Genomic DNA, 26,866 nt, shown 5'->3' with positions numbered 1-26,866 from the left:
GCATTATGAAAAACTGATTTTTTTTGTTTGTTGCATTTTGGTAATGCAAAGAAATGGGTATTTAAATGCTTTTTGTCACCTTAAATGGACGTAATTTTCTTATTTTCTTTTGATTTTGAGATTAATTGTGACCTGGACTTGCATGACTGTGTGAGAGCGCTCATTTTACGACGGTAAGACAGACCTGCGAGGGCATAATCATTCTTTTTATCCTTGAATCCCATAAAAGGACATTTTGATGACATCACTTCCTGTTGTTTAACGGGACAAACGGACGAACACCCAACAGTGATGTGAACATATAAAGTGACTCTTTTTAGGCTGTTTACACACACGCTCGAGAGCAGACAGGTGCTCCACACACACACACACTCCAGCTAAAGAACAGGAGGGGAGGGGCTGTGGGCGGGGCCTCAGTCAGTCACAGGAGTGCATTAAGTCAATGAGAGTGGGTGTGGTCTTGAGCAGCCAGTTAGAGCTGACGAATGGCTGTAAGGACATTAGGAGGAATAAGGAGGGCGGGGTCAGAGTATCACAGATGGACTCGAAGTTCTCTGAACCAATCAGATCTGCTCTTTGAAGGCTCCCCGGGCTGCAGTGGAGGCGGCGTTAGCGGCGGCCGTCTGCACCGTCTTGTTGGCCATGACGCCGGTGGCGAACTCCTGCTGCGCCTTCTCGAAACTGGCGCCGGTGGTTCGGTACATCGCATGGACCTGCAAATAAACACACATACGGTTGATTCTACTGTACATACTGTAACTCCGCCTATATGTAGGTACTTAAAACAACTAACCTGATAAAAATTAAATAACAGGAAAAATGAAAACCCAATTACAAATCCTTTAATCTGAAAGATTTTTAATGTGGTTATGTTTAGTATTATCTTTATACTATTATAGTATTTATATATCAATTATATTTTCAGGTTTCATTTTAATTTGCATATCAATTTAACATTTTTAATTAGATTTTATTTTTTTAATTAGATTTTATTTTTATGTTTTTCAGTGTTCATTTTAATTGAACATTTTGAATTAGCTTTAAAAAAATATATTTTCAGTTTTCATTTTAATTTATAGTTTAATTAAAAACATTCAAATAGCTCTTTTTTTATATTTACAGCTTCTATTTTTATATCTTTATTTATTTAATTTATTTAGTTTAAGTTTTAGTGATTTTATATTTTTTTGTTTCAATTTAACTTACATTTATTTTATTTCAGTCTTAGTTTTAGCCATTTTAGTACTTCAACTCAAACTTATTTTATTTCAGTTTACATTTTATGTAGTTAACAATAACACTGTTATGGTTCATGTCCAAGTGGGTGCATTTGAGGTGAAGCAAATATTATATTAATACGATGTGAGTTTAGTGTTTAAGGTGAAGCACCTTTTTAAACATGATGAGAGACATGACAGCCGACGCGGTGAAGAGGGCGGCAATCAGGATCATGATGATGCCGACGGGAACACTCGTGTTCAGACAGGTCAGCGCAGAGATCCAGCCACTACAAACACACACACACCATCAGTCATCTTATCACATAGTTTATGATGCAACAATGTAAAGATGGTACAAGAGTCTGTCTGAAATAATAATAAAAAACAATTATATAGATCAATATTAGCCAATATTCAAAGGCAAATTGCCCTTTATGGGGGGTAATTTCTGTTTTTTTACTCATAAAAATTAAACACACTTCATCTGAACAAATTAAATGACATAAATTAGCAATGTGAAGAATTATGATTCTTACATAAAAATTATAATTCAAATGTAGCTGTAAATAATCCACAAAATACATAAATACAATAAACACTGTTATGAGCCATTTTTAATAATTATTCAGTCACTATGTTTGATTAAGTTTTTATCCATTTACTGTTTGAAGTTGTAAAATTGTAATTTTGTAGCGTTTTCAGAGCAGAGAGAGAATATATATATATAAATATACACTTATACATATATGTGTGTGTGTGTGTGTGTTTTCTCACCTGGCTCCCCAACCTGCAATGCCAATGGCTTGCAGCACATGGACACCAAACTGGCAGATATAGACGAAGAAGAACACAAAGAACCTAAAAGAGCTGTCACTCCTTCAGAGAGAAAGAAAGAGAAAATGGTTATAATCTTAACTCTCCACAACGGTACTGTGTGTGTGTGTGTGTGTGTGTGTGTGTGTGTGTGTGTGTGTACCTGAACGCTCCATACAGGGGTCTGTACCAGCAGACAAAAGAACAGGGTGTAAACAGCATAAACCAAAGCATAGCCAGACCAAAATCCACTCCCCTCGACGCATCTACACAGAACCACGACAAACAGCCAAATATATTTGCAAACAGCGTCCCCGTGTGGACTGCAAGAGAATAACATGAGATAAGAGACCATGTGTTATTTTTATAGAACATAATGTGGTGGGAAAAATTCACTATAAAGCTCTGCTTGCACAAAACTGTTGAATCTTTGCAATTATTTTTTAATATAACTCTGATTGTGTTTGATTGAAAGAAGAAAGTCATATACACCTATATGATGGCTTGAGGGCGAGTACATTAAGGGATAATTTTAATTCGTGGGTGAACTAACCCTTTAATGCTTTAAATCAAATAAAAACAAACACTTATAATTTGTATGAATGTTTTTATCCAAGAACCTGTTAATAATTAAAGTGGTCTAAACATTCACCATCTCTGTTATATTAACAGAATCATTGCAAAGCCTTTTCAAAGTCACTCAGAAGTTGCTCCATTAATAGAAGAGTTCAAAACCAGACTGTTTGATCATTTATATAATCTAAAGCAGAGCCAGAGTGTATTCATAAGCCCTCATTCACAGGGAATCCTCCTGCTGTAATCAACTACACATCCAGGCATTTTACATCAATACCAATCACACACACATACAAAAAGTTTTTTCTTTCAACATGACCGTCAGAAAATGTTGATCATATACCTCAAGAGATCAAACTTAACATTTATCTAGCTATTTTATTCTGTATTTATTTTATATGAGGTTTGCATATTGAGAAAACTGAATGAGATTATTGGTAACACTTAAGCTCGTGGTAATTTAGTTCAGCAAGGATGCATTAAAATGATTAAAAGTGGCACTAAAGACATTAATATGGTGTTCTTTTGAACTTTCTATTCAACAGAGAATCCTTAAAAATGATCAGTTTCCACAAAAATATCAAGCAGTTTTCAACATTATTAATAATAATAATAATCAGAAATGTTTCTTGAGCATCAAATCATCATATTAGAGTGATTTCTGAAGGATCATGTGACACTGAAGACTGGAGTAATGATGCTGAAAATACAGCTTTGATCACAGGAATAAATTACATTTCAACATATATTAACATTTACATTTTAAATAGTAATATATTTCACAGTTTATACTATATTTTGGATCAAATAAATGCAGTCTTGGTGACCAGAAGAGCCTTCGTTCAAAAACTCTTACCGACGCCAACTTTGAATGCAAGTGTATATATTGCTCATTGTTAGTTCATGTTAGCTAATACTAACAAATCTGACTTTATGGTAAAGTGTCATCAGATTATTTCCTACAAATTATGTCCCTTTGTGGCAATCACAATTATAAAGAATGATTCATTGTTTTTAATAGAAAATATGCAGAATATAAATTCAACAAATTGTTAAATTATGACATGATAATTTAATTGTGGTATACACACAGTCGAGAAGGTCAAGGCTTCTGAGGTGAGAACATGAGATTGCCTTTACTGCTGCTGCTAAAAAAATTAAATAAATTATAATCATAATGGGGGCGCAATTATTTCCTATTCATGGAAAATGCTTTCAAATTGAGTCACAAAGTCCGTCTACAACTGCAGTTTTGGTGTGGAATTTGGCAGTGTTTTACCAGAGAGTGAGAAAATACCTTACAGTTCGTTCAGCACATTTACTGCACAAATAACTCAGGTCTCCCTGTCTCTGCCCAATTCCCTCCCAAATTCCAACACAACAAGGTCAGGACCAATTTAAAGTCCAGTCTGATGATACTAGTCACATGATACCTCAAATCACATGATACATCCCTTGCATGTCTAATACCATGTGACTGATCTCATCCAGTATGAAACTCATCAAATAGGAGTCAATTACCTCACCAGTTTCTCTGGGAGGCACAAACGGTCCTGAAGTCTATAAAGTAGGGCTGTCAAATGATTAATCGCATCTAAAATAAAAATTTGTGTTTACATAATATATGTGGGTGCACTGTGTATAATTATTTTATATATATATATATATATATATATATATATATATATATATATATATATATATAAATATAAATACACACACATGCTTGTATATATTTAAAGAAATATTTTCATGTATATACTGTATATAGATTCATATATAATTTGTATTATATATAAATATAAATATTTTATATATAAATAATATTTTTTTTCTTAAATATACATGCATGTGTGTGTATTTTTATGTATAAAATAATTATACACAGTGCACCCACATATATTATGTAAACACAAACTTTTATTTTGGATGCGATTAATCGCGATTAATCATTTGACAGCCCTACTATAAAGTTAATCTTTAAAGCCTTTACACTATTATTACATACACCTATAAACTTCCCAAACAGAGCAGATGTGTACTCAAGTATGTGAGCCAGTTAAAATCATCTTATTCTACACTTTTGTAGCACATATTTTAAAAAGATTTTAGCACTTAATGAATATTTTCCACCTTTTGCCTGAGCTATATAATTAAACAGGCTTTTTTTGTTACTGTACCATTAAGACTCCTACTTGGCCTCTGTTGTCTAGCCTTCATAGACAGCATGTTTGGTTTCAGTTTGGCAGCTGTTTTTGGACTGCTGGCATTATGGGATTGGCCGAGGGATACTCACACATCCAGAGATAGTACATGATCTTGACGGTTTTCTGGAACTCCACGGGTATGTCCACCGATATGTCATGATAGAAACACTGACCCACTGGAAACTTCTCTGGAAGAGGCGGCCAGTTGTTTTTCCTCCCTTAGAAACAAGAAAAAGCTATTTAAAATTGAAAGGAGGAGGTAGATGATGCAACATGAGCATGATGACAAAATGTGGTTAACTGGGGGACAGATGCAACAGAACGGTAATGTAAATTATTCATCTGCTGACTTCTATGCAATTTCGGTCAGATTAAGCCAATCTAGTTCAGTTCTCTTGCTTCTTTTGTTCCAGATCAAAATAGAAAATGAGGGGGGGGAAAGGACTGCATTCACACTGCCAGTTTTAAGACCGAACCTAAAGACACAAAACAAACAAACAAAAATAATAGCTTTTATGATGTGTATTTTGCGTCAGAACTTGCCAACCATCTAAAACAATGCTGTGAGCTGCGCTAAATGTGCTCGTTGTATGTCCGTACATATGATGATAATTTTATCCACTGAGAATTCGTGTAGAGCTTGTTAAATGTGTAAAGGAGTCAAAATAGCACCAGGAATTCCTCCACTACACACACAAAGAAAGATCTGATGTACCGAACGGTGATGGACAATGTAGCTCCTATAGTGAGTATGCTTGAGCATTCTGTCCTTTTTAGGGTCGCATCTTGTGACATCACATCCTGTTTTTGGTTCGTTTAGATGTCTTTGGTCCGTGTTGCATCCATATTTCAGTCAGACCACCCCAGACTTGGTTTGGAAGTGGACCGAGACCTGTATTTTCAGGGGTCTAGGACGGTGTGCACCAGGGTTCAGATGGCAGTGTTCACATATATTCAAATGAACCGCACTAATAGAGCAATTGCACTAGAGTTGGTTTTACCCAGATCAAACCTGCCATGTGTGAACACACACCGAGTCAGATTTTATGCTGAATTCTGAATATATAAATTTAACCTGCCCCATATGTTGCTTAAAATAGAACTGTGATGGCAAAGCTGAATTTGCAGCTCATTAAACATTTGAGTAACACTTAAAGTCTTTATGTATTATGCATTATTTAAAAACGCATACATTTTGCCTTGTAATGCACCTTTTAATGCATTGTATGATCTCATGAATAATTTTAACCACAGTTATAATACATTAGCATACTTATCTATTAATTCAAGTATAGTATGATGCATTAAAACATACATAACAAATTTCAGATGCAACAAGGAATCTGCTAATATTATAATGCATTTTAACTTTGGTTAAAATTATTTATGAAAAACATATAATGCATTATGTACATTATGAATACCTATACAATGCATTAAACAAAGGCAGTGTTACCAACATTTCTTATTATTATCAATGCTGAAAACAGTTGTGCTGCTTCATATTTTTGTAGAAACCGTGATGCTTTTTTTCAGGATTCTTTGACGAATAGAAAGTTCAAAAGAACCGCATTCATTTGAAATGAAAATCTTTCGTAACATTATAAATGTCTTTACTGTCACTTTTGATCAAATAAAGACTAGTGTATCTACATAATATGCTAATGTATGTACAAGAGCTTTTTTGAGAAATTGTAATATGCACACAAGCACACATTAAAGGTGCAGTGTGTAACATTTTTGAGTATTTATTAACAGAAATGCAATATGACATCCATAACTATGTGTTCGGTGGTGTATAAAGAACTTACTTAATAAACTGTAATGTTTTTATTGCCTTAGAAAGAGGGATTTATATCTACATAACCGCGGGCACCCCCTTCTATGAAGGTCGCCATATTGTGACGTCATGTTTCTACAGTAGCCGAACGCGAACACACAGCGCTACAGAGCGCGTTTCGTCACTACCTTGAAAGAGAAGCCGCAGGAAGCTAGAAGAAGCTACTCATAAACACCGTGAGTAGTGACTTTTCCCTTGTCAGTGGTGTAAATATGTAGTTGGATTGTTTCATGTAACTTAATTCTTCTCCCTCGCTGTGGGGATACATGTGCTGGTTAAGTTCGTGAGACAGCTGATTAGTAGGCTACTCTTGTCCTTGACTGTAAAACAGTTACAGGAATCACCAACCCGTCGATCTTGGAAGCATTTTAAGTCGATCGAGTTTCCAAAATCAGAGAAAAAACGCCTATTGTGTGTGTAGTAAATGGTGTCTAGGGGATGCGGAGGAGCGCGCGCTGTTACAATCACGTCATTTCTGCCGGGCGCACCTTTGGGCTCACGCGGACGCGGCGAGTATAAACAAGGCTTTACGCTTTAACCAGCTCAGCCACAGTAACAGCTCATATTAGCCAGCTAAACTTTTACTACCCTGTTAGAAAAAATATATAGTTGCATAGTTTCATGTGGTGCTTCTTCCTCGCTATATTATGGGTTTGCTATGTGGGGAGAAATGTGCTGGTTACATTCGTGAGACAATCAGCTGATTACTATTATTATATTATATATTAAGACCCTTGATCCTCAACTGAAATTTTATCCATGATGTGGTTTATAATGGACTGTGGTACAGAAACTTGGTTTATGCTGGCTATTCTCTGCTGTCTTAGACGACGATGTTTGTCCCGTTTTAGCCACCGTAGCTTCTTTGAAAGGGAGGGGTGAGCGGTGGGCTGAGCCCTTAGTGTAAACTCGCAACCGAACCGCTAGATGTCGCTAAAAATCACACACTGGACCTTTAATATATATACAGTGGTGGTTATTATCAGAGACTATTTATATAGAGACATGCCACTTCCTCAATCCTTAATATAACTATATAGGGAAAACCCGTAACGCCAAAGATGGCGGTTGTCTGCACATGTCCCGCCCCTCCCGCTGGAAAGCCAATCGTCTGCTTTTAACAGTCAAGCCGGGAAACATTTAAGCCTATCGTCCGGTTCCACTGACGCATGCGCACAGTTGAGGTTTGCGACAGCGCAAAATACGTTACTGTCTGAAAAGGCGGCAGATTTGATATGCAGTGTATGTGTGAGTTGTGTAAATATCAGACATCCCAAGTCTCCCAGAAGTTCCGGGAGTCTCCCGCAGATTGATAGCGGCTCCCTGATGCCCGCAAATTAGTTAAAATCTCCCGGAATCTAGAGCGAGCGAGCAAGAGCGCGCACAAACTGTGCTTCAAACTGTGTAGCGCACACACGAGAGAGAGGGAGAGAACCCTTGCGCATGCGTAGTAAAAGTATAACCTATGGGGAAAAGGGCATTTTAAACCTTATTTAAGTCATCAAACTTTTTCAGCGATTTTTTTCATATTTTACTGCTGTTTCTATACATGCAGTTTTTATGTCCCGGTGACCAGTGAAACTGCAGTTCTGACTCTCTGCCCATTCATTTAGATAGGAGCCTGGTCTTGTTAGTCCGAAATAGCTGCCCGGAGGCGTTGCCAAGATGGCAGCCGAGTGGCAGGACTTGCCTAAAAGGACTTTGTTATTATATAGAGTAATGTGATCTACCCCCCACTTTCATTTCTTTTACTTCAATGAAAGTTTAGATTTTTGGGATTTTTTTTAATGAAAGATCAAAAGGATAAACAATGCAGATTTATTTTTTACAGCCATTTTTTATCATATTTACCAGGGGTGCCATTAATTCTGACCACAACTGTATATAATATGAGGTTGCTTCACATGTCAGTAACTTCCTGTCTGAGCAGAATAAGCTGAACAGCATGGACCAGGCTTGACGCGCGGCTAATAACTCACCTCCTGACGCATTGAGAGTTTGCATCTCTCTCTCCCTGCGGTCCAGCTCAGCTGCTTTTCTCTCCAGCTCCTCCTGTCTCCTCAATAACTCCGCCTGGGCTCGTGCCTGATCCTACATGCACAAAGACAAAGGAGGTTATAAACACAAAACACAAATACTCCTCATAGGCACAGTAGAACATAACTTCAGGACAGTTAACATCATCACAACACGCATCAGAATCCAAAAGCATTTTCTCAGACTGTTTACAGCTGTCAGAACCAATCACAAACACATCAGATTCAGACCCGTGAGGGAAGACAATGGAAGTCTTCTCCTTTTAATTCATGGTATATCTTCGTTACACACTGTAAATTTGAATGTCAACCCATATCATAACTGATTACAGTGGTACAGCTGACCTCAAACAAAGTGTGTAAAGCTACAACGTTCAAAAGTTTTTAAAAAAAGTCTCCTGTGTTCACCAAGGCTGCATTTATTTAATAAAAATACAGTAAAAACTGTTATATTGTGAAATATTATTACAAGTTAAAATAACTGTTTTATTTAAATTATCATATTTGAATATATATATATTTAAAATGTAATTTATTCCTGTGATCAAAGCTGAATTTTCAGCATCATTACTCCAGAAATCATTCTAATATGCTGATTTGCTGCTCAAAAAATTAATAAAGATTTGAATAATTACTTGAAAATGCACTGTTTAATTGTAAAATACTTAAAAGCTTCATGCCATTGTTTTATTTTATTTTAATATTTAATATAAAATTGATTTAATATCAATACAGGTATTTAATGCACATCTTTTCAGTACAGTAACGCAATATAACATCACGTTTACTATTATTATCAGAAACTACATCAGATTACCAAATTAAACCACCAGTCACAATATAAAAACACCCAGCATCAGAGACAGGAAATCATCGAATCCCAGCGATGAAGTTGAAATGTTTTGATCAGCCACTCACCTTAATGATTATTTTAGAGTCGACACCGCTGGTGAGATATACTTGACTTTTGGCTGGTTATAAATATATATCCGGACTGAACATTTCAAGCTTCTACTTCCATAAACAGAACTGGTTGTGGTGAATATTGTGTGGTATGAGAGAGTATATTGTTTGCACTTTCTATACTGAAAATGGACAATTTTCAAAATCCCTAAACCTTCGGCATGTAAAGTCTGTGCTGAAATGACTGAGACAGTCAGGTGACCTTTAACCAAAAATAAAGTCCCAACCACACATGGGCCTTGAAGCTGCAACACATTCTGCAATCATTTACAGCAGCGTCCCAGATTATAATTTTAAGAATCACTCAGAGCCAATCTGTTGATGCATACTGTCCTTGTTTCTGGGTCATTTTAAGGGCTCAGAAATCCCCAGCTTTCCCTGAAGGCAGCATCATGTGACACGCCTGGCTTAATCAAGCCAGTGGGCAACAAGTTCTTTAACAAGCCTTCTGTTGTCACCCTGAGGCTGAACTAGTCTTCGCTGCAAACGGCACACTAAAGACTACAGCGACAGACACTGAGACGAATAACAGCAAGTTTTGACTCGCCCCGGATCACCTTGTTGTGTCCTAACTCAAAGCATCTGACGTCACCACACAGAGCGGGAGCTAGTGAGTCATCTGATGCACACCCAAAGTGTGTCTGCGTGTCCATATGTCTAGAGCGTGGCATCCCTTCTCCCTCAGGCGTGCTGAATTATACAGCATAACTGCACTCGTGAGCAGACCGGCTTCGAGCTCTTGCCTGCTGGAAGCTTCTGTTGACCTACTGAGCATTTGGGTGAACATTTCTGTGAAATCAAGAAGGATTTGATGCTGAAAACCCTCTGATAACAAGGTTTGTATCAGGGGTTCTGCTTCACATGGACCCAAAAGTTGGGTTTAAGGTTTTAGAGGACTTCAGAGAGTCCACAATCAATCCTCTACTTGAATACTCAACTTTATGCAGTCAATTACAGTATAAAATAATTTAGGCTTGTCTCAGTGTGTATAAATGAACAGGAAACATGTTTAAAGTAGCCTACTACACTTACAATAGATGACTTATATAACCATCACACTTAAGGCTGCATGATCAATTGAAATAAATCGTGAAATGGCTTTTGAGTGAGATTATCAAATTACAAAGACTGCGTTTTAATTAAATACATGCGCTGCGTGTTTCAGAATAAAGTGTGGCACTGTGTTCTTTTATACGCGAGTAGCTCATGATCCACCATTGTTTTCACAGTTGAGTTCACTTATAATGTGCAAAACAAGCAGTGCAAACCAGGAACTTTAAAAAACAACAACTTTAAAATAGCAATGCTTTCCCCCCAAATCGTACAGCCTTAACCTAAACATAGCAATATCCGAAAGGGACATGAAGCAACTCTCTATATAAAGCACTGTTCCTCACCTGAGAACATTAGTGCCATCTCAAACGGATGATTTAGACAACTTTTATAAGAATGCAAGCTTCACATTTCTACTTTGAAACCCATTTGGCTGCAATTCTTCGAATTTTAAGTGTATTAAGTTAATGAAATAGAAAATAAAATGAGGTGCATGTACCTGTGTCTGCTGAGGCTGAGTGTAAGCTGGCGGTTCTTCAGTGGGTTTCATGATGGCCGGCTGTGTGTTGGTTGTGGGCGGGACTGATTTAGGGGCAGAGCCTGGTGGAACCTATAATGCCACAATATAAAATGTGAGACACAAAACATCTTACAAAACACCACACAATTTCATCTTAACCACAACACACACAATATCAACATAACATCCTTTCCTTTCATTCATAAATCCAGACTGTCTGAATGTGTTTGCCGGTGTTTTGAATGGATCATTCAGAAATTAAGCAATGCATGTTCACAATTAAGGAAAGGGAAATAAAATGTAATATAAAAACCAACTGACGGGTTTGAGCTGAGAGTGTGGGCTGTTCTGGGCAGCGAGCCCTACGCTTGTACAGCTTCACTAGTTATACCACACCGTGAATTATGTTTTTGCTTGTTTATTTCCTTGTCTGTATCTCTCTCTTTCGGTTTCCTGCTTATGTTCAGAAAAAATATACTACTCATATACTTTAGAAATCAGCATGATGAAAGAAATGAACATCAGCCACATTCTCTGTGCGGACTCATTGTTTGTTTGCTCACAAAATGAAATCGCATTTTCAGTAACACTTTAGTTGCTTATTAGCATGCATATTACTAGGATATTGGCTCTTTATCAGTACTTATAAAGTATTTCAATTCTGAATGCATGGCGCATCGCAGAGCTAGTGCAAGACAAGAATTTGTGGTTAAAAGTATATAAATGTTTTTTTAGAAAATGGCTGATGGTTTGGCTAGATAATACCCTTATTCCTCGGCTGGGATCCGGCTGTTGCATTGAAACTGAAATTGGGACCTTCAAACCAGTTGGACCCCATTGAAGTCCACTATATGGAGAAACATCCTGGAATGTTTTCCTCAAAAACCTTAATTTCTTTTCGACTGAAGAAACAAAGACAGGAACATCTTGGATGACGTGGGGGTGAGTAAATTATCAGGAAATTTTAATTCTGAAGTGAACTAATCCTTTAATGCCTTATTCAGCATGAGTCATGACCATATTCTACATCCCTTAATCCTCCTACCAAATACCTAAACTTAACGACTACCTTTCTAAAAAAAATTAATAAGCAGTAATTAGGAGTTTGAGGCAAAAATCGTAGTTAAAGGTATTGTAGGTAGGAATTTTATAAAAAAAACTTTTTTCCAAATTTGTTTAAACTTTCTGTATATATCAATGCATAATTAAAATGTAAGTACTCTGATAAAAAGAGTATAAAAATCGAGTGACTCTAGACCGTTTAATCTGCACTAAACACAGCTCATTATTTCCTTCCGGGACGAAACAACGGATTGGCTTAGGCGACTGTCACTCTCTCGTAACCATGGCAACCACCCTTCTACCACACAGGACCTGCCCACTTGCGCGTACCCGTTTGATTTGAGGAATTCAAGAGGCACGGAACCTAGGAATAGCAAAACAATGGCAGAGAAAGACCAATCAAAATTCACATATGCAGTTCGCGAAGGCAAACCAGGCAAAAAAGGAAGACAGTAACGTTACTAGAAAAGGTAATGAACAAAAAGTCTTTGGATAAACAACTAAATAAAATGCGTGTCAATATCGGCGTGGCTTTCCATCGATGGCGAGAACTGAGAGACCTCAAGGGGCTGAAAAGTGACGCCTTGTGATGACCTCCTCTGCTTCGCCCTCGACCGCGGATCTGTCCTCGAGCTGACGATGCGGTACTCGTCTCTGGAGTGTAGTCCTCATCAGAGTCGACAATGCTTTCATCATGGAAACTCTTACATGCAGAACACCATATAGCTATGTTATGAATCTTACACGAAATTCATCTTCATCACAGTGTAAATGATGGCAATGGAAAAACGTGTATCATGCAACCTGTTTTTAGCTTTGCCTTATAGATAACTAGCTCGTTAGCGAATCAATAAATATATATTTTAAACTTTACCAATATCAATATGCTAGCTTGATAGTGAGTACTAAAATACATCTTATTTGTTTATCTTCATAATGATAAAGTTAGATTTTTTTATTACATGTGATTCTGACATGATGTCACCACATGCACTGCTCCTTCCTCTCCACTCGTCTCAGGGAAATAATGCGTCTTCAGCTCAGCGGTCGGAGTCGCGCGTTCATGTGTTTTTGGGGCGTGGCTTTGGAAGGAGCCCAGAAGGGAGGGGGTGGAGTGAATGGAAATAATGAGCTGTCTTAAAGGGATACTCCACTTTTTTTGGAAATAGGCTCATTTTACAACTCCCCCAGAGTTAAACTGTTGAGTTTTACCGTTTTTGAATCCATTCAGCCGATCTCCGGTTCTGGCGGTACCACTTTTAGCATAGCTTAGCATACATCATTGAAGTGGACAAGACCATTAGCATTTCTAAAAAAAAAAATGACCAAAGAGTTTCGATATTTTTCCTATTTAAAACTTGACTCTTCTGTAGTTACATCGTGCACTAAGACCGACGGAAAATGTAAAGTTGCGATTTTCTAGGCTGATATGGCTAGGAACTATACTCTCATTCCTGCGTAATAATCAAGAAACTTCACTGCCGTACCATGAGTGCAGCAGGCGTAATGATATGACGCAGCGCCTGAAAATAGGCCACCTTCCGTCAACACAACGGAACTATTTTCAGGCGCTGCGTCATATCATTACGCCTGCTGCACTCATGGTACGGCAGTGAAGTTTCTTGATTATTACGCAGGAATGAGAGTATAGTTCCTAGCCATATCAGCCTACAAAATCGCAACTTTACATTTTCCGTCGGTCTTAGTGCACGATGTAACTACAGAAGAGTCAAGTTTTAAATAGGAAAAATATCGAAACTCTTTGGTCATTTTTTTTTTTAGAAATGCTAATGGTCTTGTCCACTTCAATGATGTATGCTAAGCTATGCTAAAAGTGGTACCGCCAGAACCGGAGATCGGCTGAATGGATTCAAAAACGGTAAAACTCAACAGTTTAACTCTGGGGGAGTTGTAAAATTAGCCTATTTCCAAAAAAAGTGGAGTATCCCTTTAAAAACAGTCGTGAGAGGTCTACAGACACTCGATTTTTATGCTTTCTTTTTCAGAGTACTTACATTTTAATTATGCATTGATATATACAGAAAGTTTAAACAAATTTGGAAAAAAGTTTTTTTTATAAAATTCATACCTACAATACCTTTAATAGTTTGTAAAAACTGAGAATTCGACCCTAATCTAGAGCTTGACCATATTTTCGAGTAAAATGTATTCCAATCATTTTATTTACAAAATCCTTTTTTTATAGTGAATTTATTTCTGAGTTGAATAAGTGAACATAATGAGGTGACAACACTGTAGCACAGGGATATTTTAGGGGTGAAGACATTGATTAGCTTGCTCAGGTGTGTTTGATTAGGGTTGGAGCTAAACTCTGCAGGACAGTGGCACTCCAGGATCGACGTTGCCTATCCCTGCTGTAGCATTATACTGTTTGAAATCTATAAGTATAGTAGTATACTGTATGTAAAAAAAGCACTCAAACACAGATGGCCAGACAGTGTTTTGGCAGATGGTATTTTAGACCTGTTTAATTTTTACCGTCCACAGAAAACTTGCACACCTGTTAATTTTGTACACAATAAGTTGTGCCAATTGTACAGCATCTCATAAGTGTCAGTTTGTGTTCTGGGCGTCTCACCGGCTTGGAGTCTGTGAAAGGGTTATACTCCTCCAGGCCTCCAGGTGGGGCAGTCCGCGTTACTTGTGTCACTGATGGGTCCTGCAGAGAACACAGAGAAGATACAACCTTTAAATATTTGTCTGTTCAAAATGAAGGAATTTTTACTAGGATATTTTCTTTACACAATGTGCACACACTTGTAAAGGTTTGTTTAGTTGACTTTTACTAGTAAACTTTAAATCTGATTGACTTTATGCATCTTTCGTGTTTCTAAATGCTCTGATGATTGTTTCTTCTTCATAAGTGCTTATCAACCTGCTACTTTGTAAACATGACTTTGTTTCCAGACAGCCTGACAAAATAAAAGTAAATTCGGCCAATCAGATCAGTGCTTACTAGATTGAGAAAGCACTTTCCTGTTGTGCATGCAGAAAGCGTCAGACGTTTAGTGCACAGGTTTGTCGTCTGAGGCTCAGACGAGGCTTTGTGAGACTACTTGTTATGCATCTTCTTGCATATTATTTATGCAAGTGCTCAGAGCTCTTGTAAACCAAAACAAATGTGAGTCTTGTGATCGTACTTAGCAAATAAAGTGCTTTCTGATGTTTGGTTAGGCTTTATGAACTGTAGATAAAATACTTTTATTTCAATGGAAACCGTAGTTGTTTGGTTCATCTTCTTTACACACATTAGCTGCAGAGTAAAAGGCCTTCAAAGCAAGACCATTTACTGAAACTCATTATTATGACATCACACGACATATATGATCACCCACATACACACGATTCAACTCTGCATGTACAGCAAACAGCTTAACTGCTGCTGTTAAACAAGCATTAAACTGGCACTAAACAAACTCAAAGTTTGCCGGCGTCACATGCTGCTGATAAGAGCACGGGTATCTTTCCTAATGTCACACAGATGTTGGAGGACTCGGAGAACTAATCCTGACGCCCAGTGCTGAGTCTGCATCAGATTAAAGCCCAGAACAACAGAGAGAAAGCAAACACACGTCACGCTTCACCAAGGAAATACTACACATTCTGTCCTGGGTTTCTACATCCCAGAGCATCAGGAACATCAGACGGAGCCTGTAATTTTCTCCTGCATGATTCCAGTAATTTACGCAGAGCAAAAGCTATGAATAGATGAGTGGGAGAGATCAACCCTGGTTCAGAACGAAGATTACGAGAGTCGACCAATATTTCCCCTCTATGACCGATATACCAATTATTTTTTAAATATCTGACAACCAATACACAGAATTTAATATAGTTTTAATTATGCTTGTATGCTTGTTGTTAGACTGCAACAATACAAAACAAATGTATTATTATTATGAATAATTTTGTGATTATTATTATTAATCAACAGCAACGATAATAATAATACATCAATAAAAATAATAAAATAATTCTGTAATTAATAATGATAATAATTATTATTCAATATTTCAAATTCTGCATATTTGCTATATGACATTGTTTTATTTCTGCTTTAACCATTACACATTTTATTATTGCTATTATCATCAACATAAAAAATAATGAAAACAATATTGCAAAATTATTATTATTAATGACAATACGTATATAAATAAAAATAATTAAAACAATTCCGCACATTGTTAATAATAAAAACAACAACAATACTGTCTGATAATAAATATGCAGAATATACTGCAACAATAAAAACATATGTATTATTATTATTTAAATTATTGCTACAACAATAATGATAATGTTTTTGCACTGATAAGAATAGGAGGCAAAGAATTAATGATAATTTGTCAAGTATTGCCAGTACACAGCAGAACTGTAAATGTAATTTTTTTTAATGTTTCATGTAGTATGAATGTTTTTATCTTGACCAGGACTCCCTGGGAGAAGAGTTACTGTAACTCAATGGGACTATTCCTGGTTAAATAAAGGTTAAATAAATTTTAAAAAAACAAAAAATGTGCCAGTACACAGCAGAACCAACTACATAAATGCCCTTTATGACTTAAAGGGATAGTTCACCCAAAAAATTACATTTATGTCATTTATTGGCCCTCATGTTGTTTCAACCCTGTATGAATTTCTTTGTTATTTTGAAGAATGTTGGTAACCAAACATTTGATTTTCTTTAAAATATCTTCTTTTGTCTTCAGCAGAACAAAGAACCTCATGCAGGTTTGAAACAACTTGAGGATGAGTAAGAGATGACTACATTTATTTTTATTTTTTTTGGGTGAACTATCCCTTGTGTTGAATGATGCATTACTCAGCCTGGCAAATGTTAAATCATCATTGGAATAAAAATGCTAAATAACTGGGCGCTGCTCACTGATATCATGTAGCATACTACTGTTTTAAACATTTATCCTTGCATAATATTGCGTCACATACTACTTTTTAAATTGGCCAGTTCTGTGTATGAGGTACACTAGTAATAATTGCAAACATAGCAGAGAAGAGACCTTATTAAACTCCTGTGTTTCTCTATAGAGATAGTTCACTATTCCCTCACTGACTCCAAATAACGTTAACTACAATACCACACACACACACACTAAATCGGGTCCCTAGTTTCCATAGCAGCCCCAGCATGCAGCGCTCAGGTCCTGAGGCGGATCCGTTTCATACGGCTGGTGACGACTGTCAGGACTCCAGAGCCATGAATATTTCAGTCGGTGTAATGATAAATGTTTAATGGGATAGTCCCGCACACAAATACACATTTGTTGTAGCAGGAAGACACTGTATCTGTATTCATAAAAACACTGAGACAGTGATGTATGATGTCACACTTTATGATCACCTGACATGAACGCATGTTCCCTCATGTGTGACTGTGTCTCAAAACCTAGTGAGCTGCGTGCCAAAACATTCAGACACACACAGGAATACTACCTAAGCAGCACACTAACACTTTGCATACTCAAGATGTAGTATAATAGTATTAAAATAAAATATAACAACACAAAAATATAAATACTAGGCTATAAAATAAAAATGAAAGGTTAAATAACAAATGTAGTTAAATAAATGCACCTAACAGAAAAGTATAATACATTTTTGGGTAATTAATTAAGCTAATGCATACGTCAAAGGGCTTTTTGGTATCATCATTTCGCAATTGTTTTATGTATGCATGACCTAATAATGGTGTAGTTTATCATAACAAGCATATTCACCATCACTACAAGTACTACTGTTAGTGCATCACAAAATAATGCAAATTGGGACGAAGCCAAAGTTAGGTTTAAACCACTTCTTGTACTGTATAACACATTAGTCTGTTGATGATGCTTAACCTGTAAGCCAAACAAACTGTGAACATAAACTATAGAAATGAATGTTTATGCCATAAGTGTGAAACTCAAGCCCGGGTTTGACCTCCTTCAGTGCTGCGCTCCTTCAGGACTAGAGGATTTCAGGACATATGCGGAGGCTCCACACGCACAGCAATCAAGTATTCACTCGAATGAAAGCTTATTTTAGACAGTAACAAGATTAGCGTTGAGATGAAAACGGTGCAAATCAGATTAACACAAACATAACTGCAGCAAACATTCCTGAGCACATGCAGAACGAGCACAAGTGTTGTGACACCACTGTGGTTTATGTGGAGAACATGCTAAACAAGGGTTTATTCGTGTTGTAAAGGCCATCTGAACACTCAACGTTATTGAGGATGTCCACATTTAAGGTCAAATGTTGTTTTGAAAAGGACAGATAAAAGAAAGCAGGTTTGTGTGGGTTAAGTAAGTATGAGAAAACAGTGTTTACAAAGTGCTTTACAAAAAAAACAGTAGCATAAAATGTAAAAAGTAGTAATTACCATGAAAGATGAAATGATTATTAAAAATGATTAATAAAGATAAGGATGATGGATGGTATGCAGATTAGTATGCGGTTTTCTTGTTCTCCTTTCTACAGGTTATGATGCTGAGATACAAGGGCTCTGGACCAAAACCTAGTGAGCTGCCTACCTGTCCTGATCATTATATAATCTTCTATATATACACACACACACACACACACACACAAACACAGCACAGGGTTCTGAGTGGAAGCTGATGAAACTCTCATTCAGTGAAACCATCTCCGAGTCCCGTGACAATACATTCCACCGCTGATGATGACAGGAGTGACTTAGAGAGAAACTAAAATAAAACAACGGTTCTTAGCCACCACCACTGCCTTAACAAACACTGTGAATGAAGGCAAACACACACACACACACACACACAGTGACAGTGGCTCACTCTAATAGGTTCCCCTGCATCTGCAGAGCGGGCCAGATCTCCAGAAACATCCATCTAATCAGATCATTAGTTTTCTCTCTCTCTTCTCGTGTTCTCATTACGATGAGTGAAAGACAGAATCAGACGGACCTCATTTAGACAGTGTAGTTCCTTACTGCTGCACACACACACACACACAGCTGGCCAGTTTTACAAGTTTGACAGTTGCTGCATTATGAAATCACTGTAATAAGGTAAAATCTGCTCCGTCAGAGCCACATGCATGCATGCCTTGAGTCAATCACACACACACACACACACACGCACGCACACACACCCCGTGCACCAGTTCTGCAACATCCTGCAGCACGCCTACTTGTTGATGAAGATGCATCATTTCAGACGCTTTCAGCACGACGTGAGACTCCTTTCCACCAGGATCTCATCCAGGATAAAGACTATTTACTCTGTGGTTTCATTTACAGTCACAAATGTTTAACTTAATTATTACCAAACAGCAAACTCGGGTGAAGAATGCTTCACCCCCCTTCAAGTGTCTATTCATGCCAAGGAGAGCTAAGGTGGAAGTTTTGATTAAATTCCCGTGTGTTTCTTACACAAAGCTGTTGTAGATAAGTGGATAAATCTACGTGTAAATCTGACAGACACCGGATCATTGTCTGCGTTTCAGCGTAAACAAACCAGATGGAGGAGTCCATTGATCACTTATTATTGATAAACTAACATGATAAATAAAATAAAAACATTATAATGTATAAGACTGTTATTAGCTAGCTATACTAATAACAAGAATAACCATTTGTTATTGTGTTGTCATTCGTATTATTATTATTATTAGGCCTATCATCAGTATTTTATGCCAATGTACATGCAAAGAAAATGAAATGCTGACGAATGACGATGTCATTTTCAAATGCTCAAACAACTGTTCAAGAGATTATGTCTCTTATAACAAGCATTATTGAGTCTTGAAATAATTTGTGAATAGGTCTATCACCTTGCAAACCAATTTTGATGTGGGCTTTAGTCTGTTTTTTTATTTATTTAAATGAGTATAGCCTAATTCTTATTTTATGCGCGTGTTGGTTGAAGTGCCAGCAATCTGATGATAAAATAATAGCCTAATATCAATAATAATTCAATACATTAATGGGAAAACAAGCCTAATAACATCTTGATTCTCGTCAAAGGCATCAGCTATCAGCAATATCTCTATGTCGATCCACGATATTATTGTCTATAGGCACAACCCTATTCTGCATCCATTTTAAAGCTTAAAAGCCCCATTTTTTGTATTGACATTTTATGGATGCATTCTAATAGCTCAAACAGTAAAACATGGTGCTAGCAATCGCAAGATCATGGGTTTCGGTTCCCAGGGAATCCATGAACTGATATACCTTGAATGCAAATGCAAGTGACTTTAGATAAAAGTATCTGCCAAATTCATGTGTAAAGTCTAAGACATGGTAAAACGTCTAAAAACCATCCAGTAAATTCTTTAAAATGTCTCATTTCGTGCTTTGCTGGTTTAAAAGGGCATGAGGGAGGGTAAATAATGACAAAATTAATATAATATGTTATTAAAAAAATAATAATAATGTAGGACAGGATCAGAATGCGAGCTTGCAGTTGATTGTAAGGGTAATATGCAGGATTTTTCGCCAGCAGGGGTCGCTACCTCTTACAATAACAAAGGCGGATATTGATGACGTAGGCTATATTCCTCATTAAGCTGAATTATGGATCTTGTCGTCAAGCTGATGGATCTTTTATGGATGAGTGAATACAGTGATGTTTTTAACATGACTGTGGTGTGAAGCAGGGCGCGATTGCTAGACGTATAAACGTTACCAGCGCCACACACAACGCGAGTCCCGCGGATATAAAGGAATAAGGACATTTCATTCAACCGAACTACACGCAAGTGCTGAATTAATACTCACACAGGTCAGTTTATTAGACGAATGAAACCTGAGGTAACGCAGCGCTGTTTCACTTGCTCTAACAGTTACACTATCACACTAAACGCCATTTGAGTGTGTTGAATGTTGTTAGTTAGGTTAGGTTGTGTGTTGGCTGTATGAGGCGTTAAGCTAGATCAACATTAGGATAACACACAGATCATATTCTAACATTTCATCATGTTGAACTAAATAACATTGATTAGTTTTATGTACATTTGCTCACCTGTCTAATAAAGTACAAGCAACACTCGCGTCTCTGTCAAGTCGAAGTTAGTGGCGGACGTGGAGCTCTCGGCATCTCGAAAGATGTTGATCTTCGTTCTAGTCCTCTTTTTGTCTCAAAGTCTGCTTGCCATGGTCCATAATGTATGAACAAAACAACAACAGCGTGAGCGTCCTGCTAGGCATAATGGGCATAACCCAGTTATCAACGTCTGTCGCCATGGTTACTATGGCAGTACGAGGTCAAACCTGGCGGAAACCGAGGGTAACGCGGATATGACGTTATATACTGGCGACTCCTCACCCCTGCTCACACGCCCCGTTTCCTTGGTTAAAATCGCAATTTTCTCTTCATTTACAATTACAATATTGTAAGTAATCAACTAAACAAAATATATAACATTGGCCTAGTGGTTTTTGGATATTTTACTGCAAAAATCCTACATATTGTACCTTTAAGGTCTGTTTACACCTGCTGCTTTTTGGTTGATCAGATCACAAGTGGGCTACACTAAATACTGGTGTAAACAGGGTCTTAAACATTTTAAGCTTGCATTTTGAATGCGTTCGAACAGCCACAATAGACCGCCTGCTCTCCGCCTACTGAGTGAACATTATGGGAAGCGCACTAGACAGATGGGATTTAAACGTTGTCGGCTGAAGACCGAAGTCTGGTTTGAAGATGAAAAACGTATCAAGCACAAGCTGATGCTCTCCGTGTGTTTTTCCGTCGTCTCTGGTCACTTTCATTTGTAAATTTTGCACATTAAATCGAAAGATCTGAAAAAACACATACATTTACTCGCTCATAGACCCTCCTCTCGAAGAAACCAGGACAGAAGAGGCTGAAAGTGGACAAAAGAGAGAGATTAAAACACGGGAATGTGTCTCTCTCGTCTACCTGCGATCTGATCGACCAAACCGCATCTTAATACCAGGAGTAAACAGGGCCTAAGTGGATATATAATTGGAGAAGTCGAACATGTCATCTGAGAGAAGTCTGTGTTGTTTCACCAGAAGATCCAGTAGTTATGAAAGTTACAATACAGAGTCAAAAAAAAGTTTGAAATAAGTGATGAATCATTCACAATTATATCAATAACATGCATTTAGAAATAGATGAGTGGATTTTAATTATCAAAACCTTAATAAAAAAGTAGAGAGGCTATGCTACAACATAGCCACCAGTTACTACATTTAAAAAAATCGGAAAAAGCCTCATTAAAAGCCTTTGTAAATTAGCCAATACACCCACAAATCAATAATAATGCAGCAAATTCATAGAACGTTCTCTATGTAAAGGTTATAACAAATCAAAGCTATCTTTTTAAATGTTCTGAACTAATTCCACCAATATCTGGTATCGTCACAACATAAACGTTACAGGATTCAACCGAGCTTATACTTAAATAAAGGTGCCACTGTCTGTGTGCTGATTGGCTAAGATTAAGCAAACACCTAACAGGTTTCTGTCAATCAAACATGAGGTCTTGAATCAAAAACCAGCAAATTAATCAACATCTACAAGCTCATTTCTAGCAAGACGGATTATATGCACTAAAGACGCGAGTCTGAAACAATGCAATCAAGAAGCCGCATGAATTATTGAGACATGTGCCGCTATGGTCTGTCTACAGGGCCGCACTGGTGTCGGGTTACCATGGCAAACCCATGGCAGACTGCATACCATTACTGCTGATTACTTAACGATTTTCCAAGTCTGACCAGTTAATGACAACCTAAGAGGTATGCTTTAATAGAAACACTTCAGAGGAGGCAAAACTGCTGCTGCTACTGATGATGATGTGTGTGTGTGTGTGTGTGTGTGTGTGTCTGTTTGGTTTCAAGAGGAAGAGAGAGACCTGCGTGACCAAAAGAGGTGTAAATGATCATGTCCTGTCAGGCCGAACAAAAGTCACAATCTGCTGTGCATGAATTTGCATTTGTCCCCCTGCACCTCCAAGACGGGTCCGATCCCACCTGTGAGTCTACAACAGCTGTAACGTCAAATAAACAGATTCTCTCCAGAGACTACACGGGAAAGGAAAACAATGGAGGAAAAACTCCAGACGGATGGACATTGTGTATTAAAGCCTGTAATGTGAAATAAATAATAGTCAGAAAAATCGAATTTCTTTAAATGGAACGACAGTCTATTGAACCTTTCGACAAAATGTAAAAGAAAATGTAAAACAAAGTTTGCATGTGTGTTTCTTCTTGAGGATCATATTTGATGCATTTTATGGCTCATATAGTGAGAATATTGAGGCCCAAACTGAGCAAAAATATGCAATTTGATGCAGATACTGATCTTTATATGGCCAAAAAAGTAAGAAGAAATTAGTTTGTAATGTAAATGAATGAGATCTTTATTACAGTACAACAGACTACTTACATAAAATGCATAAATATCAGTCGTTATTGTATATCTGCCAATAAAATCTTGGTAAGATGATTTGCTTTAGTTTTATGATGAAGGCTCTGTAGTTTTAAAACATATAATGCAATACAATGATGATTGAGAGATGAAGAAATAAACATTCTTCAAAAGCCTGATGATCATTTGAGACTCACATTTAAGCATGATTTTTCTAAAAAAAAAAAAAAAATGTATGGATACTCAACATAAACACAAGTTGCTTCAGTCTAGTAAGTGTCATCTTTAAATAAACAAACAATATAAAAGTTATTCTTACGTTTACTTTATAAAAATCAGTAAAGATTTCACAGCAAAGAGACACATGAACCATGACCTCAGGCTCAGGGAGGAAATATTTCAATAACTAAAATTACTTGCTAAAAAAGACTAAACTGTCAATCAGTCAACAGAAGGCATGTAGTAGATTCTGTGCAACAGGTTTTTCAGCAAAGTTTGATCATGTGAGTATGTATGCAGTAATGTAGACGCCTTAGAAATGATTCTACCAAATATGTCACAGTAGGCTTGATAGGGTTAACTCATTTCGAAAGTGGTCATTTCTACAAATCACCAGCTTTAATGTATTAAGGTGCACGGACGACAAATGCTTTGTTTGCATCAATGTATCTGCACAAAATGAAAAATAAAACAGGTTGCAGGGATCTAATTCCCTCAGCTGACCAGATCTGCAAACACACAGTCATATCACTGATCAAAACAGGGGCGGCCTACATCCATCCAGCCCACACACACACACACACACACACACACACACACACACACACACACTCCTTTATTGACCCTAAACTTCATTATTCATCCCCATGTATATGTGCAAAGACTGTAAATGGACCATATGCATCTCAGACACTGACAGCTTCAATAACAACAGATAATTCACTAGTTAAAAGACACTACAAATATAATATAAAGCCCAAAACATCCCAAATAATGCCCAAGTTAGAAACCAAACCCAGAATTGAAGCCTCCATAATCTTAACATATTATTAATAATACCAAAGCCATAATAAATTAAATGTTGATGTGGTGGTAAAATGTAATTCATGGTTCATTAAATGGTTCATGGCTTTTTTTTTTGGGACTGATTAAACACGGAATTGGACTCATAATTCAAATCAGAAACCCAATAATAATAATAAATGCTAACAAACAAAACCAAAGACCCCAATAAATACATTTTTACACAAGTGACTGCTTCTGTCTTTCCACAAAAGATATTAGTATTTAATTACTTTATTTTATATAAACGTAATCGAAATGACTAGAACATGTATTGACTTTATATGTTACAAACCCCACAAAAAGCTGAACACCGACTCACAGTGATAAAAACAGCACTGTTGTGACGTTACCTGAAACGGGTTGCTGAAGTCCGGGTCCGCGAAGGGGTTGCTGTCAAAATCTGACATTTTTCCGGTTGAATTGGTCCGAAATGTTAGACTAAATGAACGGTTTTCGGGAAGAAACGCACCAGCAGCTCGAGACTGATCCGCAACCGCAAAATGGCAGAACCGGAAATGACGTCATGCGTCAGCTGCACGTCTCACAATTCAGTATGATCAAATACATATAATTAAAATGTGTTCCTAATTATTATCATCATCATTATTATTTATTATTATTTTTAACTTTTTATGATACTTTCATTGCTTTATTGCATAAACTGCATCTTATATAATTTGTTCCCTTCTTATTATTATTATTATTATTATTATTATTTCTTTCGTCTCTATATTTCTTTAGATAGTCAAAAATGTCATTAGATAGTCAAAAATGCAGAACAGAAAACGTTAATTTCACAAAATCTTGACATGTCTGCCACCTAGAGTTCATAAATAATCATTACATCCAATATTATTTATCCATCCATTCTTAAAAAAATCCTGAGCATAAATTGTACTTCATATACGAGATTATAATGGGTTGAATATGAATATCAATAACAGCTCATAATTCAAATGAAGAGGTCATTGTTTGATTTGGGTTTTTTTGTTTGATTTAACTACCGGTACAAGATATTCATGGTCTTGCACTATAACATATTCTCCAGGACTTTGCTCTCAGTTAAATTCTGAATAAAGGATATTAATATTTTGGCACTTCTGCTAAACACAGCTGTATCCGTCAAACTCCAGGATCAGTCCGAGTGACAGGAGTCAACAATAGTTACCATCAAAAATATCTCGTTATTTTTAGACATAAATTGTATTCTGTGTTGGCCTTCAGGGTCTCAGCCCCCTCTGAGTGCTGCTGTCTTCTGTAAGGCACAGTTGCTGCCTGATGGTGATATATTTCAGTGTGTCAATTTAATCTCTTCCTATTGGCGTTAAAGAAGGGACCCTATACAAATAATGGTGTATATTTAGGCAAAATATGCCTTCAAATAAATGATTTCAGCTTCATTATGAGGACACAATCATGTCAGAAGGTTCAAAAGGGGATAAAAGTATTTTAAACTTTACCAAAAATTGCATCAAATTGATGAAAAATCTATAATAATAAAAATTATCCCCCCCCAAAAAATGCGTCATTACAGACATTGCACCATTTGTGTCAAACCATGCATGTGCTAAAAAAAAATCCTCCTGACACTCAATACATTTTTTTTTTTTTGTCAGTGGATACATATTTTATTAATGTATTTGTGAATATCTCTATCCAGTATCTTTGGAAACCCTTGGTGTGTTTGTGATACCAAACAAGCTATATAATAATATAATAATCATAATTTGACATGTTATAATGATAAAATATATAATTAAAATGTTTTTCAAAAATAATAAAAAACAAAATTGTAATATGTTTATTATGCACCAAACATGATATAAATGCCAAAACTGTTTTATTTTCTAGGTCTCATGATGACATTTTGTTTATTTTATATACTTATACAAACATTTATTTGACATTATATTTATCTTGGTGCCAAAGAAAGAAGTCACTTTTCATTCTTTTTAGTAAAATAAATAGATTTAGAGTCAGTTTGAATTGTTCAAGAGTAGATTCAGGATTTGACTATATAATCTACAATGATGAAAATGTCAACATATTTTAGTGATGACTCAGGAGTGTGACAATAAACATTTTCTTTGAGAATGAGGGCCGGATATTTTC

General features: G+C 36.7%; 1 protein-coding gene across 1 annotated transcript; it reads right to left on the bottom strand.

Moving 5' to 3' along the window:
- Positions 1-50: 50 nt before the first annotated feature.
- scamp1 (secretory carrier membrane protein 1) lies at positions 51-25,283 on the bottom strand. The gene is made up of 9 exons (XM_056266113.1): positions 25,105-25,283; positions 14,890-14,970; positions 11,208-11,318; positions 8,636-8,747; positions 4,906-5,034; positions 2,197-2,356; positions 1,995-2,096; positions 1,390-1,507; positions 51-713 (listed from the first exon to the last, which is right to left on the bottom strand). The coding sequence occupies exons 1-9, from the start codon at positions 25,159-25,161 to the stop codon at positions 564-566; spliced, it is 1,020 nt and encodes a 339-aa protein (XP_056122088.1). The 5' UTR covers positions 25,162-25,283; the 3' UTR covers positions 51-563.
- Between the last annotated feature and the right edge of the window lie 1,583 nt (positions 25,284-26,866).

The sequence above is a fragment of the Rhinichthys klamathensis genome, unplaced genomic scaffold, assembly GCF_029890125.1.
Source record: "Rhinichthys klamathensis goyatoka isolate OS25496 unplaced genomic scaffold, OSU_Roscu_1.1 h1tg000245l_1, whole genome shotgun sequence".
Lineage (NCBI taxonomy): Eukaryota > Metazoa > Chordata > Actinopteri > Cypriniformes > Leuciscidae > Rhinichthys > Rhinichthys klamathensis.
Note: the sequence above shows the minus strand (reverse complement) of the source record. Positions and strands in the feature narration are given on the sequence as shown.

Excerpts from the sequence above, each read along its gene's own strand:
- scamp1 (XM_056266113.1), bottom strand. The coding sequence starts at position 25,161 with ATGTCAGATTTTGACAGCAACCCCTTCGCGGACCCGGACTTCAGCAAC. Across the intron at positions 8,748-11,207 it reads CTCAGCCTCAGCAGACACAG|GATCAGGCACGAGCCCAGGC; the intron begins GTACATGCACCT and ends TTGTGCATGTAG. Across the intron at positions 2,097-2,196 it reads CCCCTGTATGGAGCGTTCAG|GAGTGACAGCTCTTTTAGGT; the intron begins GTACACACACAC and ends TTCTCTCTGAAG.